At 45.1% G+C, this 21829-nt stretch overlaps 1 protein-coding gene across 1 annotated transcript; it reads right to left on the bottom strand.

Annotated features, from left to right (window-relative positions):
* Positions 1-4176: 4176 nt before the first annotated feature.
* Positions 4177-20136, bottom strand: LOC134437346 (kelch-like protein 33; the record flags this gene model as incomplete). The annotated part of the gene is made up of 8 exons (XM_063186839.1): positions 4177-4917; positions 5906-6076; positions 8567-8817; positions 13241-13486; positions 13696-13893; positions 15043-15287; positions 16987-17147; positions 19376-20136. Coding segments are annotated over 8 exons (2592 nt in total), but the record flags the coding sequence as incomplete, so codon positions are not given.
* Positions 20137-21829: the final 1693 nt, after the last annotated feature.

Genomic DNA, 21829 nt, shown 5'->3' with positions numbered 1-21829 from the left:
TTTAGTGTATATTATGTTCACAGGATGACATCAGTGGTGATGTGGGTCTACACCTGTTTGATTTTTTTCAACAAGGTGTGATATTTCTTGGAATAAAATTACCCATTTCAAACAATGATGAAATTTCTATGACCCTCTTTTGATGCACTGTCCTGGCGTTGCTTACTATATTACAGACAGATGCCACAGACAGAAAGAGTCGATTTTAGGAAAGCTGAAAAAAAAGACATTTATTTGCTTAATTATGTGCTCTACAATTCATTTTCCAAATGTACAGGAAAGAAAGAACATCCAATCAAAATGAGAACATAAAAAAGGACAGACCTCAGACCTACAATTTCTTAGGTTTCAAACATTTCAACTTGAAAGGTAGAGATAGAATCTAAGGTTTTATGGAAGGGTTTAGAAATTATTGAAGTCCCACAGATGACATTTAGTTGGTAAACCCCTGAATATTTCTGCTATGTGTCAATGTCATTTCATGATTGGTTGTGCTCAACACCGTTATGTACTGTAGACCACATCAAATAAACTGTTGTCCTACATTCCATGGCTCTGGTAGCGCACAAAGTTGATGTCACTGCTGACAAATATTTTACCCCTGTCAAATATGTCAGAGGAAGCCCTCTATGTAAAAGAGGTCAAGGGAGAAAGGACTGGTTGGTTTTTACAGAGGCCAGAAGAACAAATCGTAAAACTACTATAGTAAATAGTTTGGTACAGATCAAACAAATATTCTTCCCTATTTCCATTCCTACATAGGTCTCTGTCTCGGTTTGTCATGTTATCAATCTGATAGCAATGTACAGTGTTTTTAATTGCCGCCACACATTCTTTACACTTGCTGTATTTTTAATTTCCAAAATGCTGCAAAATTTAGTCTACTGTTCACACAAAATGCAAAAAAAGGTTCTCACACCACCAAAATGAAACAAAGTTTTCAAAACCTGATCACATTTGAAGGGGGGGGGGTGCATAGGCTTTAGACTAGTGTAAAATATTACATTCTAGTGTGTAACAGTTGGCTCAATGCGCTACCATACCGTACCATTACACTGGTGACCCAGGTTCGATTCTGACCCGAGGTCCTTTACCAATCTCCTCTCTCCCTCTCCCACTCAATTTCTGTGCTGTAGTGCAGGGTTTCCCAAACTGGGGTGCGTGCACCTCTGGGGGTGCGCGGCCTGCCATTAGGGGGTGCACGAGCTGAATAGAGCGATGGTGGATATGTGCATTTTTATGTAGCATTAATGAACATTAAGTATATTTTAATAGTATGGTGCATTATATGCTGGAAGGGTCCATCTGAAGTGTAGTTTAGTTCCAAGACTATTGGAAGAGAGGATTCCCCAAAACAACTGTGCATAATGTGCAGTGAATGAGCAGTGTATCCATACTTGCGCGGCCATCAGCTCACCAAAATATTCGCTCAGGGGGTGCGCAAACCACATTGAAATGTACAAGGGGGTGCGCAGGGAAAAAAGTTTGGGAACCTCTGCTGTAGTGTAATAGTTAGGGAGTTGGACTGTAAATCACAGGGTTGCAAGTTCAATCTCCATCCTTTCACTCCCTATACCTTACATTACAACCATGGCTGAAGCGCCATTGACAAAGGCACCAAAAGCCACATTGACCTATAGACTGTAACCAATGTCCTGTAATATCTGTAAATCTGGCATACAGGACATTTTCCCGGTGGGCCCACAGTCCTCAGGGGTTGATGCTGTTGCTTTTATTGGTGTTTTCTTTTGTTGTTGCTTTTTTCCCTTAGAGAGTGGCCCACCATTTAGAAGGGGCAGCCCTTTGGTCCATTGTAAGACAGACAATGGACTGAGCCATAAAAGGCAGATGGGCAGAGAGAGGGGCTGGTCTAAGTGTAAAAAAAATGTCAAATTTTTCTCCCAGGCCAGGCTAGCCCTAGCCTCGCGACGCCATCCTCTGTACTCGAAAGATTATGGCCTCGCACATCGTCTGGCAAAAGCCTCGAGCTCGGTTCTCTCAGTGTTTAGCCAATCAGCAAACAGTTGAGAGCGAGCTCCGTTACTGATTGGTTAAGGTAACTAAATTCACACTTTCGTTTTGTTATTTGTTTGCTTTTGCGACGCTATATCGTAACAGGCATGCTAATAAAGCACAATATGGGTTTTAATTTGAGTTTGGAACTCCAATTAATTTAAATGATAGAGTTAGATCAGACCATCGACCACCCTCCATGGAGACGGATTCCTCATGGCTTTTGCCAGACTAATTGACGGAGTCAACAGCCAACAGTCAACAGTCAACAGTCGGCTTTTCGCCCAGGCTAAGCTAGCCCTGCTTTGGACAAAAGTGTCAGCTAAATGTAATGTAACACAATGTGTACCATACCTTTAGCCTACACTGGGGACATGGGTTCTATTCCAATCCAAGGTTCTCTCCCTATCCTACTCCATCTCTTACTCTCCACTAACTTCCGGGTTCTCTCGTATCCTATCTGCATAATAACGGTGTGAAAGCCCAAACAAATATTTATTATTTAACAAACTGTAATGGCAGCAGGATGTTTTGATACTTTGTGACTGACGGTTATCACAAACACTTGCTGCTTACCTTTCACAATCACACCACTTCAGCAGTTTGACATTGTGGGGAAATCACACAAAGAGGAAGGATACTCGTCAACGCACGCACGCACACACACACACACACACACACACACACACACACACACACACACACACACACACACACACACACACACACACACACACACACACAATCACAATCACACACACACACACACACACACACACACACACACACACACACACACACACACACACACACACACACACACACACACGCTCATGACATGAGTTAACATACTCACACTTGCACTCCTAAACTAATACACATCACAGTTACACATACAAAAAAATATCCTTTTCTCTGTGTGTGGTTGTGCGCACGCTCCCCATTATTTCCATGTATGCTATCATTCTGCTTTGAAACAATCATATTCTGAGTAATGCAAAAAATACAGAAGTACACATTTGGGTGTATGCTGCAGTCTGCACACACACATATACACATGCACTCATACCATGCACTCACACACACACACATGCACGCACGCATGCACACACACACACAAAGACACATGCCCACACGCACGCATGCACACACACACACAAAGACACATGCACACACGCACACACACAAATGCATTTGATTCCTGGTAATTGTACGCTATTAAGCTTTTCAGGCATTAACCCTACTATGGCTCATGTCCATACACCTGTCTGCACCTGTCTGTTTATTTTGCGCTACTGCAGTTAGGTAGTTTCTTTCACCAAGTGCTGGCGTAATAACATCCAAAATGATTCATAACAGATTGAAAGGCCACAAAAACCCTTTGAAGATTTCACAATGTTTGCTTTGCTCCTATTCAAAAGGGGACTGAATATGAAAAGAAAAAGAAAGCACACACAAACATGCGTGCACGCACGTGTGCACGCATGCACGCACACACACACACATGCGCGCACACACACACACACACACACACACACACACACACACACACACACACACACACACACACACACACACACACACACACACACACACACACACACACACACACACACACACACACACACAATCAGGAAATAAAATGCAGGAATACATTATTTGAATTAAATACACCTTCCATACAACTCCTTACATTTTTAATTACAGTTACTTGTACTTGTGGTCTCCTTTGCTAGTGTGAGACGTAGATGTAGATTTTGCAAATTACAGCAGAATGCAGGAATCCTTGTTCTTAAAGGTGCCCTGAAAAAAGGACCACATTCGCAACTAGTGTCCTGTTCTTTTAACCTACCCATCAAATTGAGCTACAGAACCGATACAAAGCGCTACAGTTTGAGGAAAAGCTGGGCTAGGGCTACCAGTATTTCATTTCAATGAAGCAACCCAACAGCACCACAAACCCAGCCGCTCATTGACCGTGACTGACCATGACCTGATTCTGGACCCAAAAGGCAATGAGGGCCTCTAAGAGTCGTTGGTGATCTTAACTAAATAATTTGTTTCATTTCATTTTTCATTTGATTTGAGGTAATAAATCAAAACATATATACACTCTGACTGCACATAATATATACTGGTAATGTAAAGAAGCACAGCTGCACTGTACATAGGCCCAATTAGGCCCAGACACACCTGTCTATACTTGTGTATACATGTACATGTCTATACTTTGGTTTGCTTTATCAGACTCACCTGCGACAAGCACTGCTGGATATTGTGTGTGTGTACATAAATGCACCAGAATTGTGTGTACATGTGCATACTTATATACAGTAGGGCCTATATCAGCCCTTCACCCCCTGTGGCAGCTGCAGGGCACAGGCACACAGGTCGGTATAAGGCCTGGGCATGGCCCCCAACTTGTCCCAGCGCCCCTCACGCGGGTCATACCGGTGCACCCACTGCGTGTCCCGCGCCGTGTCGGCCGACGACCCCCCCAGCAGGTACAGCTGGCCCCCCAGCGCCGTGGCAGCGGGGGACAGGTGAGGTCTGGGCAGCACGGGGAAAAGGCACCAGGTGTTACGCTCGGGGCTGTAGATCTCACACTGAAGCTGGTCGCCGAATCCCCCGCCACAGGCGGGATGGAGTCCACCCGCCACCACCAGTCCTCCTCGACCACCACCACCACTACCATCGAACCCCACTAGGGGGAGCATGACGTGGCCCGCTCGGCCCTCGCGGGTCAGCATCGGGGCGCGGGCCGTGCAGCCACGGACGGGGTGGTAGTGCCACGTGGAGGCGTGGCAGCGATAGCTGGCGTCGCAGCCGCCTGATAGGAAGATCTGGTTGTCCCACACTGCAGCTGCAAGGCCACATAGCGCAGAGGGCAGGGGATGGGCAAGCCTGTTGGAATGAGCAGGGATATTGAGCTGTGACATGATGAGTGTGTGTGTGTGTGTGTGTGTCTGTGTGTGTGGAGAAGCTGTTAGATGAATTAGTGGCATGTGGTACACGCCACTCCAAGTGCGAACACATGGCGCTATTCTTGGTTACTACGGCTAGTAGTATCGGCTACTAAAGCCATGTTTGTAAATTTGTCTAACTGTGGTGAAAGTACACGGGTGTGCACAGGTGCTCAGCACCGGTATACAATTTACAGCCAGTGCGCAGTACCGCTAAGAAAATAGGTTTCATGCTAAAAACCCACATTTGAAAAAAGTTATGTGTGCTACTTATGTAAGTGGAAAATATACCACCACAGACAAGTGGTTTGAGACAAGCGTCCTATGAAGAGAATAGCTCAAAGTTACCCCAAATAGTCAAGCAGGGATATAGATTTGCAGTGCACAGCATCAGTAGCATCTGTAGCGCTGGTAAGACATTAAAACTACTTTCACCCCTGGGCTACACCAAAACTAATGAACTAAAAACTAATTGACTAAATAACCAGCCAGTGAAAAATGTGTGTCCACCAACCTATAAAGATGTCGAACTGTGCCTAGATCAAAACCCATTCCTAACCATAACCTCTCAGTGAATTGTGTCCATCAACTGAAAACATAGCTTTCCTTTGACATGCCACTTCCGCATGTCACATGCCACTAAAATCATCTAACCCCTGCTGTGTGTGTGTGTGTGTGTGTGTGTGTGTGTGTGTGTGTGTGTGTGTGTGTGTGTGTGTGTGTGTGTGTGTGTGTGTGTGTGTGTGTGTGTGTGTGTGTGTGTGTGTGTGTGTGTGTGTGTGTCTTCAGCTGCACTCAAACAAAGAAATCACAGACTTTATGTAGTTTATTTACACACAAAAAATGTTTGATGTAAATTCACCACATGAAAATGAAGCTACAGTAATGATTGAAACGCTTGGAAAATGTGTTTCTGAGTGAATACGTACCTCCAGGTGTTGTCCTCTGGTGTGAAGTACTCCACCGTGTCCAGGTAGTGCGTGTCATCCAGGTTGCCGCCGATGGCGAACACTTTGCCGTCCACACACGCGGCCGCAAAGTAGTCCCTTGGACTGGACATGTCAGGAAGAGGCTCCCAGACGGCCTGCGCTGGGTCAAACCTGTACACATATGAATAAATACAAACCTGTACATATAAAATAACTACTATATATATATATATATATATATATACATACCATATATATATATATATATATATATATATATATATACATACCATATATATATATATACATATAACTATAATTAAAACATAAAATAACAGACAGATGACAGATAGACTATAAATAATATTACATATATATATACATATATATATATATATATATAACTATGCATATAAAATAATGATTTTAATATATATATACATGTAATGTATACATACAGTATCTTACAACAATACAGATGGACAGATAGACAGCAAGCCAGCAAGCCAGCCAACCAGATAGACAGATGACAGACAAATAGACACATCGGTCTAGACATGTCAGTAAGAAGTTCCCACAGGCGCTGCCCTGGGTCAAACCTGGGTCATACGTGTCTGAAAAACCAAACGCTTCCTTTGATGTGGTCTGCGTAAGGGTGTCAAGTAAACATCATGAAAACGACATGGCCCATTTCAGGAGGATGGTGGTCATAATGTGTGTCATTCGGTTTTCTGAATGTCATGTCAATTTGTCATTCCTAAAACCGAATGACACATTAGGACCTCATTCATAAACATCGATATTGTGTCAATATTGTTCCTGATATGGGTCATGTCATTCTCATGACGGTTACATTACACCCTTATGTAGATCAAAGAAAGTTAGTGTTTCCCGCAGATTTTTTGTTAGTCAAGGTGGTGGGGCGTTAGTCAGCATCAGAGACACGTCACCATCATACAGTAAGTGGACATGCTGTGCTGTGCAGTTTCATTTGAAATATGATAATAAAACTTTTAAAAGTATATATGTTTTGGTTAAGCAACTTTAGAAATTACATTCACAACATGAAATCTTTATCTTTTCAGGGGACCTGCTTCTTGTTAAGGTAGCCACCTTAGCAATAAAGTGCTGGGGGAAACCATGAAAGCGTTATTCAAAAGCCTTGCTGGGGCCACCGTGGTGTATTGGGGCAACTGTGGTGTACTGGTTAGGGAGTTGGAGGTTTGAATCCCACCCTTACCTCTCCCTACACCTCTCCAGCCATGGCTGAAGGGGCCTTGAGTAAGGCACCTAACCCCAAATTGGCATGTAACTCCTATACCCTGTAATAACTGTAAGTCACTTTGGATAAATGTAATGTAATGCAATGTAATAGCTGTATAATGCTGTAAAGGATTAGGCTACATTTATACAATAGTCTTTAGGAAAATAGAAACCTGACTGTACTGTATGTAAAACATGAACATATAAAACTTACAAAAAGGATTAGAATAAATCAGTTTACAAAAAGACATAAAATACATTTACAGTAGCTCTGTAAAATGCATGTCCTGAAGTGGACAGGTCTTAAAGAAGAGGAGTACATTTATGTGGTGAGTATATTTATGTTTAGAGTGTGCTAGATGTGCTTTGTGCTTCTTATAGCCTACATGATAAAGTGTCACTACTGTACACAGACATCTGACATTGACACAATAGTTAAGCAATCTGTCACTGCACGAGATGACTAAAAAAAACATGTTCACTTCCTGTGTGACAGCAAAAGTGTCCTTAGATGTTCTTACACTCTCGATCATTTCTCAAGAAGCAACTTCCTCTGCTGTTCAATAAAAATGGTAATGTCAATTCCCCCCCAAAAAAACACATATTTAAAAAAAAACAATAATTCTGATCAGATATTTTGCTGTAACCCGGCCATCAGGAAATTTTATGTTTGTCCATTTCCTTTCACTGCAACTTGCCAAAATGTATCGTCCTCTTGACCTCTCTGACCTGGCCCTTGTCTTATTCATAACCTTGTGCAATAGAACTCACCCGGGCAATTGGATATGACCAACATCCTGTCAAACTAAAACTCCATTGTTACTCTAACTTAGTCAGTGACAAGAGGAGATAGTGAGAGATAGAGAGAGGCAGAGGGAAGACAGAATGTAGAAGATAGAAAATTCAATTCAGACAATTCTTCATACAGCTAGAGAGGTAAATAAATGGGGAAAACCTTCCGTCCCGTGCCACCGAAAGCTGACTTACGGCCACAGCTGTACCAAACCAACATCCTTCCCTAAACCTAACCCTTATTTGAGCACGCTACCTTAGAGGCGTTGTTAACCCCTTAGCACAGAGCCTCTGTTGTAACCTTATTGTTTCTGAAATGGTAATGACCAAGTACGGTAATCGGTTACTTAAGACTCTCTGCTTTGTCATGGCAGTGTTATCATGATGTACTTTAGTTGAGTTTTTCCAGTAAAGAATGAATAGGCCCGTCGACGGGCCCGTCTGCAGTAAGAGGCTATAGACAGTAGAAACAACTAACCCTTGTTTGGGTGGTGTGCCTGACGGTTGGGTACAACAACCTCAACCCAACCACACTGCCTTGGAGGTGCCGCTAAGGGGAAAAAAACACACCAAAGAGCGTAATGTAACAGTAGGCATACTGCTCACCTAAGCGCCGACTTGAGCACATCCAGATAGCCGTAGTACTTGCGTCCCCCGATGACATAGAGCTTGTTCTGGAGGACGCAGACGCAGTGGCGGAAGCGCGGCGGCTCCGGCAGCCTGGCCAGAGGACGCCACTCCACGGTTCTGATCAGGCCCGGTCCGGACAGGAACCGGCGGGCCACCCACAGGGTGTGGTTGGGCTCGCGCCGGGCAAAGTCATCATCCACGCTGTCTCCACCCACCAGAACCAGCACCTGGCTCAGAGAAAAGGGGCGGAGAGAGAATAGGAGAAAGAGAAAGAGAGAGGGAATCAGAATCATGAAGGGAAAGCCACCCAGAGGATGTCCACAACAGTCTATATCCACCAGAACCAGAGGAATTAAAGAGAAAGAAACGGGTAGGCCACCCACAGGTTGGGCTCACAGTGGGCAAAGTCCACATCCGTACAGTCTCCACCCACTAGAACCAGCACCTGGCACAGAGAAAAGGGAGGGAGAAGAATAGAGGGAGAGATGGTGAGAGAGGGGGAGAGAGAGAGATGGAGCTGGAGCTGGCCGCCCTCCCCCGTGAGTGGGGTTGGGCTCTTGCCGGACAAGGTCCTCATCCACACCAAAGTCTCCACCACCAACCAGAGCCAGCACCAGAAAGAAAGAGGTAACACACAGACAGAAAATAAACTGGGATTAAATATAGTGATGAAAGGGCAGAATCCGCCGTCTCAACAAATCAAAACCAGAATCTGAGAGTAGGTGTGTGTGTGTGTGTGAGTGAGTGAGTGAGTGAGAGAGAGAGAGAGAGAGAGAGAGAGAGAGAGAGAGAGAGAGAGAGAGAGAGAGAGAGAGAGAGAGAGAGAGAGAGAGAGAGAAGGTAGGAGTACTGGTTATCCAGGAATGGAGGAAAGAAGGGTATTCACTAGTGCCGACCAATATGACTAGGGATAGTGGAATAGTGGAGTACAATAGAGGAAAACAGGAAATAACTAGAATGGGCACTCGGTAGAGCACAAACATTCGCCTACGCCACTTATTTTTTTCTGGCCATCTTCAGAGTGTGGGGCATAACATTCTCCAAATTTTGGTGTTAGTATGGAGATTGTGGTGGACACATTTATGAAATTTGTATGTCATTTTCATAAAAATCGGTCCAGAATTGACCGAGTTAAGATGAGAAACGTGCATTTCGCAAGGTCTTGACCCCACTGACCGTTGACCCCCAACCGCAAAAAAACGTATTGACACCACCATGACGTGTGGCACATCAGAAGATCGGGAATTGAATTCTGCACATCTTGGCACTGGTTTCAGGCAAATCGGATGGCAATTAACCGAGATATCGCAAATTTAAGTTTTTGACCTTTTCGTGACCTTGACCTTTGACCCAATCACTCCCAAAAAGTAATCGATTGTTCCTTGGGTCATGACCAATCATCCCACTAAATTTCCAAAAAATCGGCTCAGTTTTGTCTGAGTTTTTGACCTTTTCGTGACCTTGACCTTGACCTTTGACCCAATCACTCCCAAAAACTAATCGATTGTTCCTTGGGTCATGACCAATCATCCCACTAAATTTCATAAAAATCGGCTCAGTTTTGTCTGAGCTATACGAAGTACAAACAAACATATTCACAAATAAATACACGGCGGTCAAAACATAACCTTCTGGCGAAGGTAACAAAGAAATGTAAATGGTAACTGCAGAGAATTGTAGAAGTCGACAGACAGAAAGATTCGAAGGAAACAGAAATACTTATAGGTTGTATTGGACAACTTAAAGCCCATTCTATAATGCATTATGACTATGCACATCATAATTAGTCACAATGCATTATGGCTACACTCATAATGCTTCATGATGTATTATATCAACAGTGCGCATTATAACACATTATAAATATGCGCATAATGCACAATAGAATGGGCTTTAAGTAAAGTGTTAGGGCCTCCGCACATTGGCTCTGTCAGCACTGCGCAACACTTTCGCTTCCGACACAATTCTCACCCCCAAAACCCAATTTCACACGAACATAGCATGGATAATCAATGGGCGGCTCCGACAAAATAGAACTCATCTCCAATCGCTTGCCGACATTCGCGAATGTCTGCGGACATCGGCGCCACTGTGCGGGGTTCTATTGAAAACAATGGGAATCGAACTTTTGCAGAGCAGTGCTCAACACGTTGTCGGAGCCGATGTGCGGAGGCCCTTACTGTACATTACTCTTACTCCTCATGAATCAATAACCGGTCTAATTATGACTAATTGGGACTGATTTTGAAGGAGGAAACCAACGCACACCAGAGGTTTCGAGGTGCAGGTAGCGGGTGCAAGATCAGTTTTGTAGAAGAAGATACCGCACACTCTTGTCCATCGTGCTGCAATTTATTAACAAAACAACGTTTCGGCCCGTATGGCCTTTCTCAAGTTTTTGGGACTGCTGAAATTAATTTGGACTGATGAAATGAAAAACTGCTTTAGTCTTCTTGTCGACCACTGTCCATGTAGTCATGATATTCTAGGAGGAAAAAGTGTGTAGTTGCTCAAGAGTTTGATGGGGAGGCGGCATAGATCAAGTGACTTCGGAAAATTACAATATAACGCAACTGAATGAGGGTGACGGTCAGCTTTACACAGAAGTCTATATGACCAATACTTCTGGTGTCCTCTGATTAACAAAAAGAGTTTGTCATAACTTCCCTGTTTCGGTTTACATAGGCCTACTAAAACATGCAATGTTTCATAGCTGTCACATGCAATGACAATTATTGAGTTGTATGGGCTGTCACCATTTCTGATGAAAATGCAATAATGTGAGAATTACTCACATTGTAATTCTGACTTTGTGAAGTGTGAGGGTTTCTTTGATAAGGAAGACTTGGTGTGTGCAGCTCAACAGCTCTATCAGAGATTCTGTATAATCTCTCTACTCTCTCTGGCTCTATTTAATCTGCAGAATCTGGAAGTTTGGCTTCCTGGGGCATGTTTTCTGCATGGGCTGCTTAAACTCCTCAGAGAGTCTTGATGTACTATGATATTTTCTTCAAACATGTATCCTGCTTTACTGCCCCATTGGGTGTCCCTTTTCTTTTCTTTTCTTTTCTTTTCTTTTCTTTTCTTTTCTTTTCTTTTCTTTTCTTTTCTTTTCTTTTCTCCTAACTGTAGAACTATGTTTTATTAGAATAGGTAGCCTGATCAGGGACTGAGGTTGCGAATTACCTATCTAGCAACAAACCTTTTATGTATTCAAATCTGTAAGTTGTATCATGGCCTTGCCATGTCATGTTTGTAATAATGTGCACTGCTAAATAAACTACAAATAAATAAATAAATGTGACGTGCAGCTGGTCAAATGACCAAGGTTATTTCCAGATCTTCCCCATCTCTCTCTCCCAATTGGTTTCCTGTCACCATCTCACACTGTCATGTCCAAGTGGCAAGAACATTTATACCATTAATTCACACTCTGCCCTCCAGTATACCACCACATTCTCTAGTTCAGTTTATTCAACCGTTTTTGGTAAACGCCGCCTGGACCTTATAAGCCTCCCAGCGCCCCCTTGACCAGATCATAAGCCTGCCAATGGCTCCCTTAGTATTAAAAAATAAAATGAGCTAATACCCCCCAATGTCAACTGAGCAACATCCCCTCTCAGCTGTTTCCTTCTTTCAACGCCCCACTTGGACTCTGCAACAACGCCCCCTGGTGGCTGTAGGGGCCCCCATTGAGAAACACTACTCTAGTCCTCACTCACCCTCTGAGCAGTCCATAGGCCTGTGTGTGCCTGCTTTATCAGCTTCCTTCCTGTGAAGTCACACCTGGTTTGTGGTGCGTGTTGGGCAGGCCACTGTTTGAATGTGGTTCCTCATGCAGTGTGGTCATGTGGGCATATGCATGTGTGTGTTTGTGCAGTGCGTGCCTGCTTTATCGAGTGTCACCTGGTTTGTGGTTTGTGTTTGGGCAGTACATTTCTGTGTGTGGGTATATGCATGTGTGCAGCCAGTGCGTGCCTGCTTTATCGAGTCTCACCGGGTTTGTGGTGCATGTTGGCCAGTCCACTGAGTGTATGTGGTTCCCCTGCAGTGCGGTCATGTTATGTGGGCATATGCATGTGTGGGCAGCCAGTGGCGAACCTACGATGACTAGTGCCTGAAAACGATGCCTCATGCCCGGCGAGAAAAAAAATTGCAATGTGTGTGATTGTGTGTGTGTGTGTGTGTGTGTGTGTGTGTGTGTGTGTGTGTGTGTGTGTGTGTGTGTGTGTGTGTGTGTGTGTGTGTGTGTGTGTGTGTGTGTGTGTGTGTGTGTGTGTGTGTGTGTGTGTGTGTGACATTACATTGCATTTGGCAGACGCTTTATAACCAAAGCGACTTTCAAAACGTAATCATAGCCAACATCACTAGCAGATACAAAGTCCTGTGCACTTTGTATCTGCTAGTGATGTTGGCTTTGATTATGTCCTCTTTTGAAAGTCGCTTTGCTTATAAAGCATCTGCCAAATGCAATGTAATGTAATGTAATGTAATGTAATGTGTGTGTGTGTGTGTGTCTGTGTGAGTGTGTGTGTGTGTGTGTGTGTGTGTGTGTGTGTGTGTGTGTGTGTGTGTGTGTGTGTGTGTGTGTGTGTGTGTGTGTGTGTGTGTGTGTGTGTGTGTGTGTGTGTGTGTGTGTGTGTGTTTCACCTGGTTTGCAGTGCGCGGTGGGCAGTCTGTTGTGGCTGTGCCGTTGCCCTCCAGCAAACCCAGCACCTCCTCCAGGACCGCTCTCCCCCCGCGGCTCTGCCTGAGGAGGCTACAGCGCCGCACCTCCTGCAGCTCGGAGGGGGACATGAGGGGGAGGCGCACCGTCCCCAGCAGACCCGGTAGCTGGGGAAGCCTCCGCTCGCGCTCCTCCTCTATCCAGCACAACACCGCTCGAAACACCACTATCTAGCCAGGAGAAAAGAGGGAGGCGGATAGGTGGAGAAAGAGAGAGAGAGAGAGAGCGAGAGAGAGAGAGAGAGAGAGAGAGAGAGAGAGAGAGAGAGAGAGAGAGAGACTAGTTTAAAAAATAGTTTAGATTTACAGTAAATTCTCTGGCTCTACCACCATAGCAGCCACCACGTGTGTATTATTGCCCACCCCCACACCCCACTGACCTCACTCTCCACACTAAGGGCATCTCTCCCCAGCAGCCTCTCCAGCTGGGCGCAGGGTAGGTCCCTGAACTTCTCCCCCTCGGCCACGCTCTGGAAGTGGGCCAGGATGTAGCGCTCGGCAGCCTCCTGGAGCTCTGACAACCCATAGGCCTCAGCCAGGGCCAGCACGTCCAGACAGGAGCTGGGGTCCATACGCTCCTGGGGGATAGAGATGGAGGGGGGAGGAGAGGAGAGGAGAGGAGAGGGGAGGAGAGGGGAGGAGATGAGATGAGATGAGATGAGATGAGAGGAGAGGAGAGGAGAGGAGAGGAGAGAGGAAAGAGGGATGAGGAGAGGAGAGGAGAGGAGAGGAGACGGGAGGAGAGGAGATGGGAGGGGACGGGAGGGGAGGGGAGCAGAGGATATGAGTGGAGTGGAGTGGAGTGGAATTCTGTCGGAGTAGCATGTAGTAGAGAGAAGTATATTAATGTGACAGATGAGGAGAGAGGAGAGAAAAGTTGTGAAGTGTAGTGGAGTGGAGTGGAGGAGAGGAGAGGAGAGGAGAGGAGAGGAGAGGAGAGGAGAGGGGAGGAGAGGAGACGTGGGGACGTGGGGACGTGGGGACGTGGAGAGAAGAGGAGAGAGGAGAGAAAAGTTGTGAAGTGTAGTGGAGTGGGGTGGAGAGGAGAGAGGAGGGAGGAGTTGAGTGGAGGGAGACGTGGAGTAAAGTACAGCGCAGTGCATTACAGTAGAGATAAAGAAGAGTAGGAAGAGAATGGAATGGAGGAGAGGAGAGGCGAGGAGAGGAGAGGAGAGGAGAGGAGAGCAGAGGAGAGGAGAGGAGAGGAGAGCAGAGCAGAGCAGAGGAGAGGAGAGCAGAGGAGAGGAAAGGAGAAGAGAGGAAATGATATGAGTGGAGTGGAGTGGAGTGCAATTCTGTGGAGTAGAATGTAGTAGAGAGAAGTAATGTGGAGTGCAGTTACAGTAAAGTATACTTATTATTACCAGTAGTTAAATATTCCTTTCATCCAGACAGGAAACAGTGAGATCTCTTTTTTCAACAATCCCTTTAACATTTGCCTTAGAAGGACAGAAAAAGCTATGACAAGGCTTTGAATCACATCACTTTGAATCATTTAAAGATATGCTACCCTATTATGTTTCAAACTCCCGCAACAATCATAGCTTAGTAATACTGAAAATCTTACTCGTAAATTAATCATTACCAATGAGTAAATTGAAACCTTAATTTAATACTTGGCACTGAATAACAGTAAAGTTGTGAACAGAGTATTGAAAAAGTATCTCGTCATGGCAGTTCATGTGAAAGGATATAATACAGTATAGTAGTACAAAGTGGTTTGATACCGTGAGAAAGGAAAAGCAGAGTGACAGCGCACCCTGTAGTTGAAACTGGTGCGCTGCCTCTGCCAGCTCCCACACACAGCACCAGCCCAGCTGCAGAGTGCCGCAGTACAGGAAGGCCAGCAGGGGGCGCAGTGCACTGGAGGTGACTCCGCGCAGGCATACCACGTCCTGATTACACTCGCGTAACCCTCCGCAGAACAGTGCCTGGAAGTAGTCCGCACCGGCTGCAAGGATCACACGGTGAGCTATGAGGGGAGGGAAGAAGATGAAGGGATGTAGAGAGAGAGAGAGAGAGAGAGAGAGAGAGAGAGAGAGAGAGAGATAGAGAGACAGAGATCAACACAGTATAATGCAGTAAAATAAGGGGAGAATAGATGTAAAGAGAAAGAGGGAATGTAGGCTATGTATAGCTATGTATGGGTCAGGGTTTCATACGTGGCTGAGCAGCTCCAACGCTGCGATCGATTGAAAATCAAACCCTCGATCCAAGCTTTTATCTGCAGCAGCAGGCAGCGACCCCGAAGAGGGGGACAGCAGGCGATGGCCCGCCGAGGGGTTACGCAGCCCCCTCTCCTACACCTAAGTCCTAAATGGTGTACCATTGGTTTAAAAAAATGACCATAATCTGAGTTCTCAGACCCCTTTACTGTTTGTACACAGATATGATGTAATTTGGCTGCACACATTGTTGGAGCAGAATCGACCATGCATCACAAATTTGTAAAGAAACAAGCCAGGTGTTTTTTTCCGAAATAAGAAGATGGATGGTTACAATAACTTCACATAAAGTGGCCACAGACACGGGCATTGCTGATGGTGTCCTTAGTCCAGTCGGTACGTTTAATTTCCTATAACCACAAACATATGTGCTTATGGAACAACCTTTTCCCTCTAGGAATAGCGTAACAACTGTACTTTTAGGATATCTATTTTTTTACCACTGTTACAACCGCTTCAGGATGACAGGTCTTCTCTCTTTAGGGTCTGCACTGTCCGTTTGTGTGTGTGAGTGTGTATGAGCTAAGCGGAGTTTGACTTTTGCATCAGGGGAGGGCAAATATATAGTTGGAATATTAATGTGTTACAAAAATATAATAAGATTCATGGTAATTTCATACTAGCGTGTATTTTAATGAAAACGTTTAAAATATCAGTACGCTTAAATTGTTAAAATTCATATTTTGGCATTCCCGTGACTTGATGTCGTTACATGTTTCAGCCACCAGAGGGGCAACCCATGAAACAAGAATTCACACCTCTGTATGCATGACCAACATAACTAGTGTGTATGAATTTTCCGTAGCATAACTTATACTGTATGTTCTTATGTGTATCTTAAAAGGGGTGTGGGAGAGAAAGAAAGTAAAAAAAAACAAATCAAAAAAAAAAAAAAAGAAAAGTAGAAAAGAGGAAGACAAAGCATGTCTAACAGTACTTTGTTGCAGAACAGGGAAAACTGATAAGAGAAAACTACTCTGGGGAACCGTGTCTTTTCCCATCACCGCTTCACCCGGTTATGGAAAAATGCCTTATCACCAAACTCAAACCCACATCAACACCACAAAACCCTTTCAAATACACAAATAAGGAAAAATGTGGCCACTAAGTCAATCCAGAACGCCCCTTCAAGTATTTTTTCCAACAGTGTTAAAACAGGAATCAGGTGACTTTCAACCACAAAGTAGACTTTAAAATAAAAAATACTTCTCCTATTGCAAAATCATGTGTACACATCACCAATGTGCTGGAAAAGATTTACTATGTAAAAAAACGGCTGATAGTGCTGAATAAATAATTTCAAAATGGATCTTTCTCAATGTAACCACAAACCTTTTGATCGCGGTGACCTAAATATACGAACACCCGTTCCCATATGAAGACAGAAAGAAAGGAAGAAAGAAAGAAAGGAAAAAAGAAGGAAAGAAAGAAAGAGTAATTGTTCACCTGGAATTCTTTCTCCATCTGCAGTTTGAATGTGAACGTCACAGCCTATTCTGTTCAACCACAGGCTCCTGATAACCTGCAGACACTGCATTCTGTCCTTTGGGCCACAGGGGGCGCCACTTCCCTTCAGCATCTCCACCAACTGTGGAACCCCTAGATATCTGCCAAGAGAAAAACATGAGAACCGGTAGATCTGACACACACACACACACGCACACGTACACACACACACACACACACACACACACACACACACACACACACACACACACACACACACACACACACACACACACACACACACACACACACAACAGTTCCACAAAAAACAATGGGCAGGTTCCATAAAAAAACAATGTAGAAAGTGAAATTTCTACTGTCATTGAGACTCGATACACTAAAGGACACAGCTCACACAAGGAAATTGCATTAATGCCTCCCCTGTGCACAGGACAGCCCAACAAGCATGGGAGCTGGGCAAGGGCACAGCATGCTTGCTGCACCTCAATTATAGAAGAGGGTGGGGTTGCACACTGGTTAATTAAACGCTTGCCTATGAATGCCTTACACCAGGAATGTCAAACTCAGGCCAGGGGGCCAAATCTGGCCCATGGGGTCATTTTATTTGGCCCGCGAGGTCATTTCAATTGTGTGTTACAGATGGCCCACATGACTCTATAACAGCCTATAATTGCCTTTAATATGAAATTTGATTTGTCACAGGATTTTGATTGGGCCTCAGTACCATCTCACACGCATGCAACAGACAGGCACATTTGATCTACCATGATCGATTGAAATGAGTGTTTGCAAAATTTTACTTTCAGTATTACGTGTGTGCATGAAAATTTTTAGTTTGGCACGCAACGTTATTCCAGACTTTCATTTTGGCCCTAAGAGGATTTGAGTTTGACACCCCTGCCTTATAGGGCAGCACCTTAGAGACAACAGCAGCCCTCACCTTGCCTGATAATGATGGACTTTCAAGTCTCGTACCGAGATGTTGGCCTGACCAAGAAGATAACGAATAACGTTTCCCAAACGGCCTGGTTAAACCGCCTCCCACAGTTTGCTACTGGTCGAGGCCAGAAAAGGCTGTGCTGAAGTTTAAACCAAACATTTTCTTAGTCCCAGTATAGAGCGTCTATGCTTAAACCATGTCATTGCCTTGAACACGCCTCTACCCAGGGCCACTGGAGCTGCTCAAAGTGTATTGCTTCCCAACAAATTGGTTGGAGTTCCCGATTTCTCTGGAGATCAGAAACAATATTTGTATTGCCCTTGGCCTGACTAGAAGCAACGGCGAAGGTGTTGCGTCACTACGAGAGCGTGGCCTGGCTAGCCCTCACCTACTCCAGACATGCTGCCTCACTGTAGTGCACTAGAGTATGCAGGGCTGCTGACAGCTTCGGCTGGGACTGGGACAAAGTCATCTGAGAAGGCCCCCACCTCACTGTATACAAATGTAAAGAGGACAAAATTTAGCCCAACGACCCCTCGCCTGGGCCCGGGTGAACTCACCAGTCCACTGGTCCAAGGGAGCAAAACAGTGCCATTCTCACCCTATGAAGTGCACTACTGTAGGCTGTATAGTGAACGAGTACACATTTGGGACACAACCACTGACTGTTGTAGAGACGACACCTGCTATCAGCCTTCATCTCCTCCAGAGCTGACACTGGCCCTAACACTCCAACTATCATCTCACCTTTTTTCATAGTCGAACAGTAAACTCTAGGTGAAAATGCAGACCAAATATGCTCAGACTTGTTAAAATGTGTTCACTTCAATCTCCAATGTACTGTGTTGGAAGTAAAACAATGCAACTGGGGCTTCCATACCCTTGGGTACTGAAGTTCGAGTCCAGCCAGGGTCAAAAGCCTTAAGCCCACCCAGCCTCTCTCTCTCCTGCTCATTTCATATGTCCTCTTACACTGAAAGTGAAGTCTCACCTGGGAAACTCCAACCCCCATTGTCATTGTGACACAGCACTCCACAGCACACAATTTTTCACTGCACACTGCACACAACAAAATTGCATTTACGCCTCACCCGTGCAAGAGGGCAGCCCCCAACGGCGCCCCAAGGGAGCAGTGCAGCGGGACGGTACCATGCTCAGGGTTCCTCAGTCATGGAGGAGGATGGGGGAGAACACTGGTTAACCCCACCAACCTGGCGGGCCGGGAGTCGAACTGGCAACCTTTGGGATACAAGTCTGACGCCCTAACCACTTACCCATGACTGCCCACTGTCCTGAAGACTCAAAAAGCCCCCGCCAAACCCAAACAACCAAAAACGCCATGTGATTCACACCCTACCTAGTGTCCTACTGTAGTGAATGAGTACACACACTGTTACTGTTGAAAGGTCAATGCCTTAAAGACGACACCTGCTAGCAGCCTTCGCCTCCTCCAGAACTGACGCAGAAGTTGAAGCTGGTACTGATGCTGACGCTGGTCCTGATGCTGATCCTGATGCTCCGGCCATCACCTCTCCGCCATACGCGAACTCCAGCACCGCCTGGAACCCCGCCGCAGTGGCCACACGGCCCCCGGACAGCTCCCGCAGGCCAGCGTCTAGCTCCGCCTTTCCTGCCCGGAGCCACGCCTCCACGCGTTGACTCACAGCTGCGAGCACCACTCCGTGGAACCTCAGCAGGTTGCCATGGAGATTCACCTCACAGTCCGTCAGAAGCCCCTCCCGCTGTAGGCCTCGCAGGGAAGTGAAGAGCTCGTCGGAGTACGAGGCGAGGGAATATGGGTGGAGCTCTGGATCGGAGGAGGAGAATGAGGCAGCTGAAGGTGCGAGGGCAGGAGTTTCGGGGTGGAGGTTTTGGGGTTGTGGGTTCAGAGGGTTTGGAGATGTCAATGTCTTTTGAGAGGAAGAACGAGAGGAGGAGACGGGTGATAGCTTGTCTTCCAGCCCTGCCCTGCCCACTGTTCCTGTTCCAACCCGTCTTTCGGGTTGTCCACGACCTCCTTCACCAGCACGTCCACCAACTGCTTCACCTCCTTGACCCCTTCTTCCACCCACAAAGTTGCCTCTCTCCTCCTTTTGTGAGGAGGGACGAGAGGAGGAGACTGAGGGGCCGTCTTCTCCTCTTGCCCTGACTGCTGCTCCTCTCCCACCTCCTCCTCCTCCTCCTCCTCCTGCACCTCCTTGTCCACCTGCCTCTCCAGTTCCTCCTCGATCTCTGAGGCCACCCCTGACGTTGCCTCTCTCCGCTGTGTTTGCTTGAAACAGTGCTGCTCTCTGGCTGATGGGCAGGCTGCACTCAGGTTCCTGCTGCGCTGCTCTGCGTGAGAATGCGGACATTCTGCACAGAGGAATATATAAGGATATGTATATGTGAGAGTTTTGTTGCAAAATGACTATAATGCAATTTGCATTTTCTTATTGGAAATATGACGTCCTTTCATCTAGTGCCATTCAAATATTTGAGAAAATGTGTTTTAAACATGTATGAACAGAACAGAAATGCATTCTGCTTTCAGAAAACCTTAATAAAGAAATTCTGCAATGCAATGCAATGAAATGTCCAATAGAAAAAAGTCAATTTCCCAAAATGTTTCAAAATGCATGTAATTTGGCACTAAAGCTATGACATGTTGGTTGATATAGTTTGCTTAAGACATGTTTGTTAATACTGCAAATTCGAATGCTTATTTAATGTATGTAGACACATGGTAGCCTACTGTATGGAGAGAGGAAACCAGAAATCATTGAGATATTTTTTGCACATGAACACTTTGTTTATTTATGAATATATATGTTTGTATTTGTATTATATTTGGTATGTACTTAGGTTTAATTTCTTTGAAAAGAAAAATATGCTACTGAAAATGTAAACATTTCATTGTACTGTCTGTCCTTGATTCAGTGAGCCTGTTTGCCCAGTCTACACCGGTGCAAATGCATAAGAAAACAGCTTATTTATGTCCAAACAATTACCTCCAGCTCTACACCTCTAAAAATCTATCATAGGGCCTAAGCACATTTGTTTGAAAGAAATATAGCTACAGTAGCCATCTACTAAAATACCAGCTCCCCTGTAGAGACCGACGTGGCAATCTGTCGTGGCTTAGGTCTAAATGTTGTCCCTCAGATTGGGCCTCGCCACAGTTTTGAAATTTCCGTTTTGTGTGGTATTATGACGGTAGTAGCCTACCTGAAAAAGGTGTTGGAGCGATAAGTAGACCAGAAAGTTTTGCTGAGGTTGGAAACACTGCGTGTCAGTCCGTGCGCGCGCCGGCGTTCCATCTAACAATAGAAAGATTGCAAGGGCTACTTGTGCTATATTTATCGATTGGCGCAAAACATAATGTGGGCATTGTGACAGAAACAGTAGGCTTAATAGTACCCCTACCTGTGTGAACTATTTATTACCTTGAATAATGGAAATAATAACTGCAGTTTTAATGAGCTTGCCTGTCCATAATGGGTCTGATTTTGGGTAGGCTATGTGCACTGACATGAATGACTGTTCTACACGAAATATTTCCTGAAATGCTCATGGTAGGCTTCGTAATTACAAAAAGTAAAATAAGCGTTGTAATTGAGTCGACTTGTCATCATCAAGTTGTAAATATAGCTATTCTTAGCAACAGCTATAAAGTGAGGAATCCGTGCAACTCCCTTAAAATATGGTCAACGGCATGTGATCCAGAGAGTAAGTCACTAGTTAATCACTGGGGATTCCACGAGTGTCCTGATCAGCTGGGTCAAAGGTGATGTTTCCTGGTGTCCAAAAGGGAGTCACTGAGAGGGCGCACAGAAAAACATCACAGCGGGTATGTTCCTCAATTAGATAGGCCTACACCGGGAGCAATATTATGTCTGGGAC

Source organism: Engraulis encrasicolus, chromosome 21 (genome assembly GCF_034702125.1).
Source record: "Engraulis encrasicolus isolate BLACKSEA-1 chromosome 21, IST_EnEncr_1.0, whole genome shotgun sequence".
NCBI lineage: Eukaryota > Metazoa > Chordata > Actinopteri > Clupeiformes > Engraulidae > Engraulis > Engraulis encrasicolus.
This window is presented reverse-complemented; position numbering and strand designations above follow the sequence as displayed.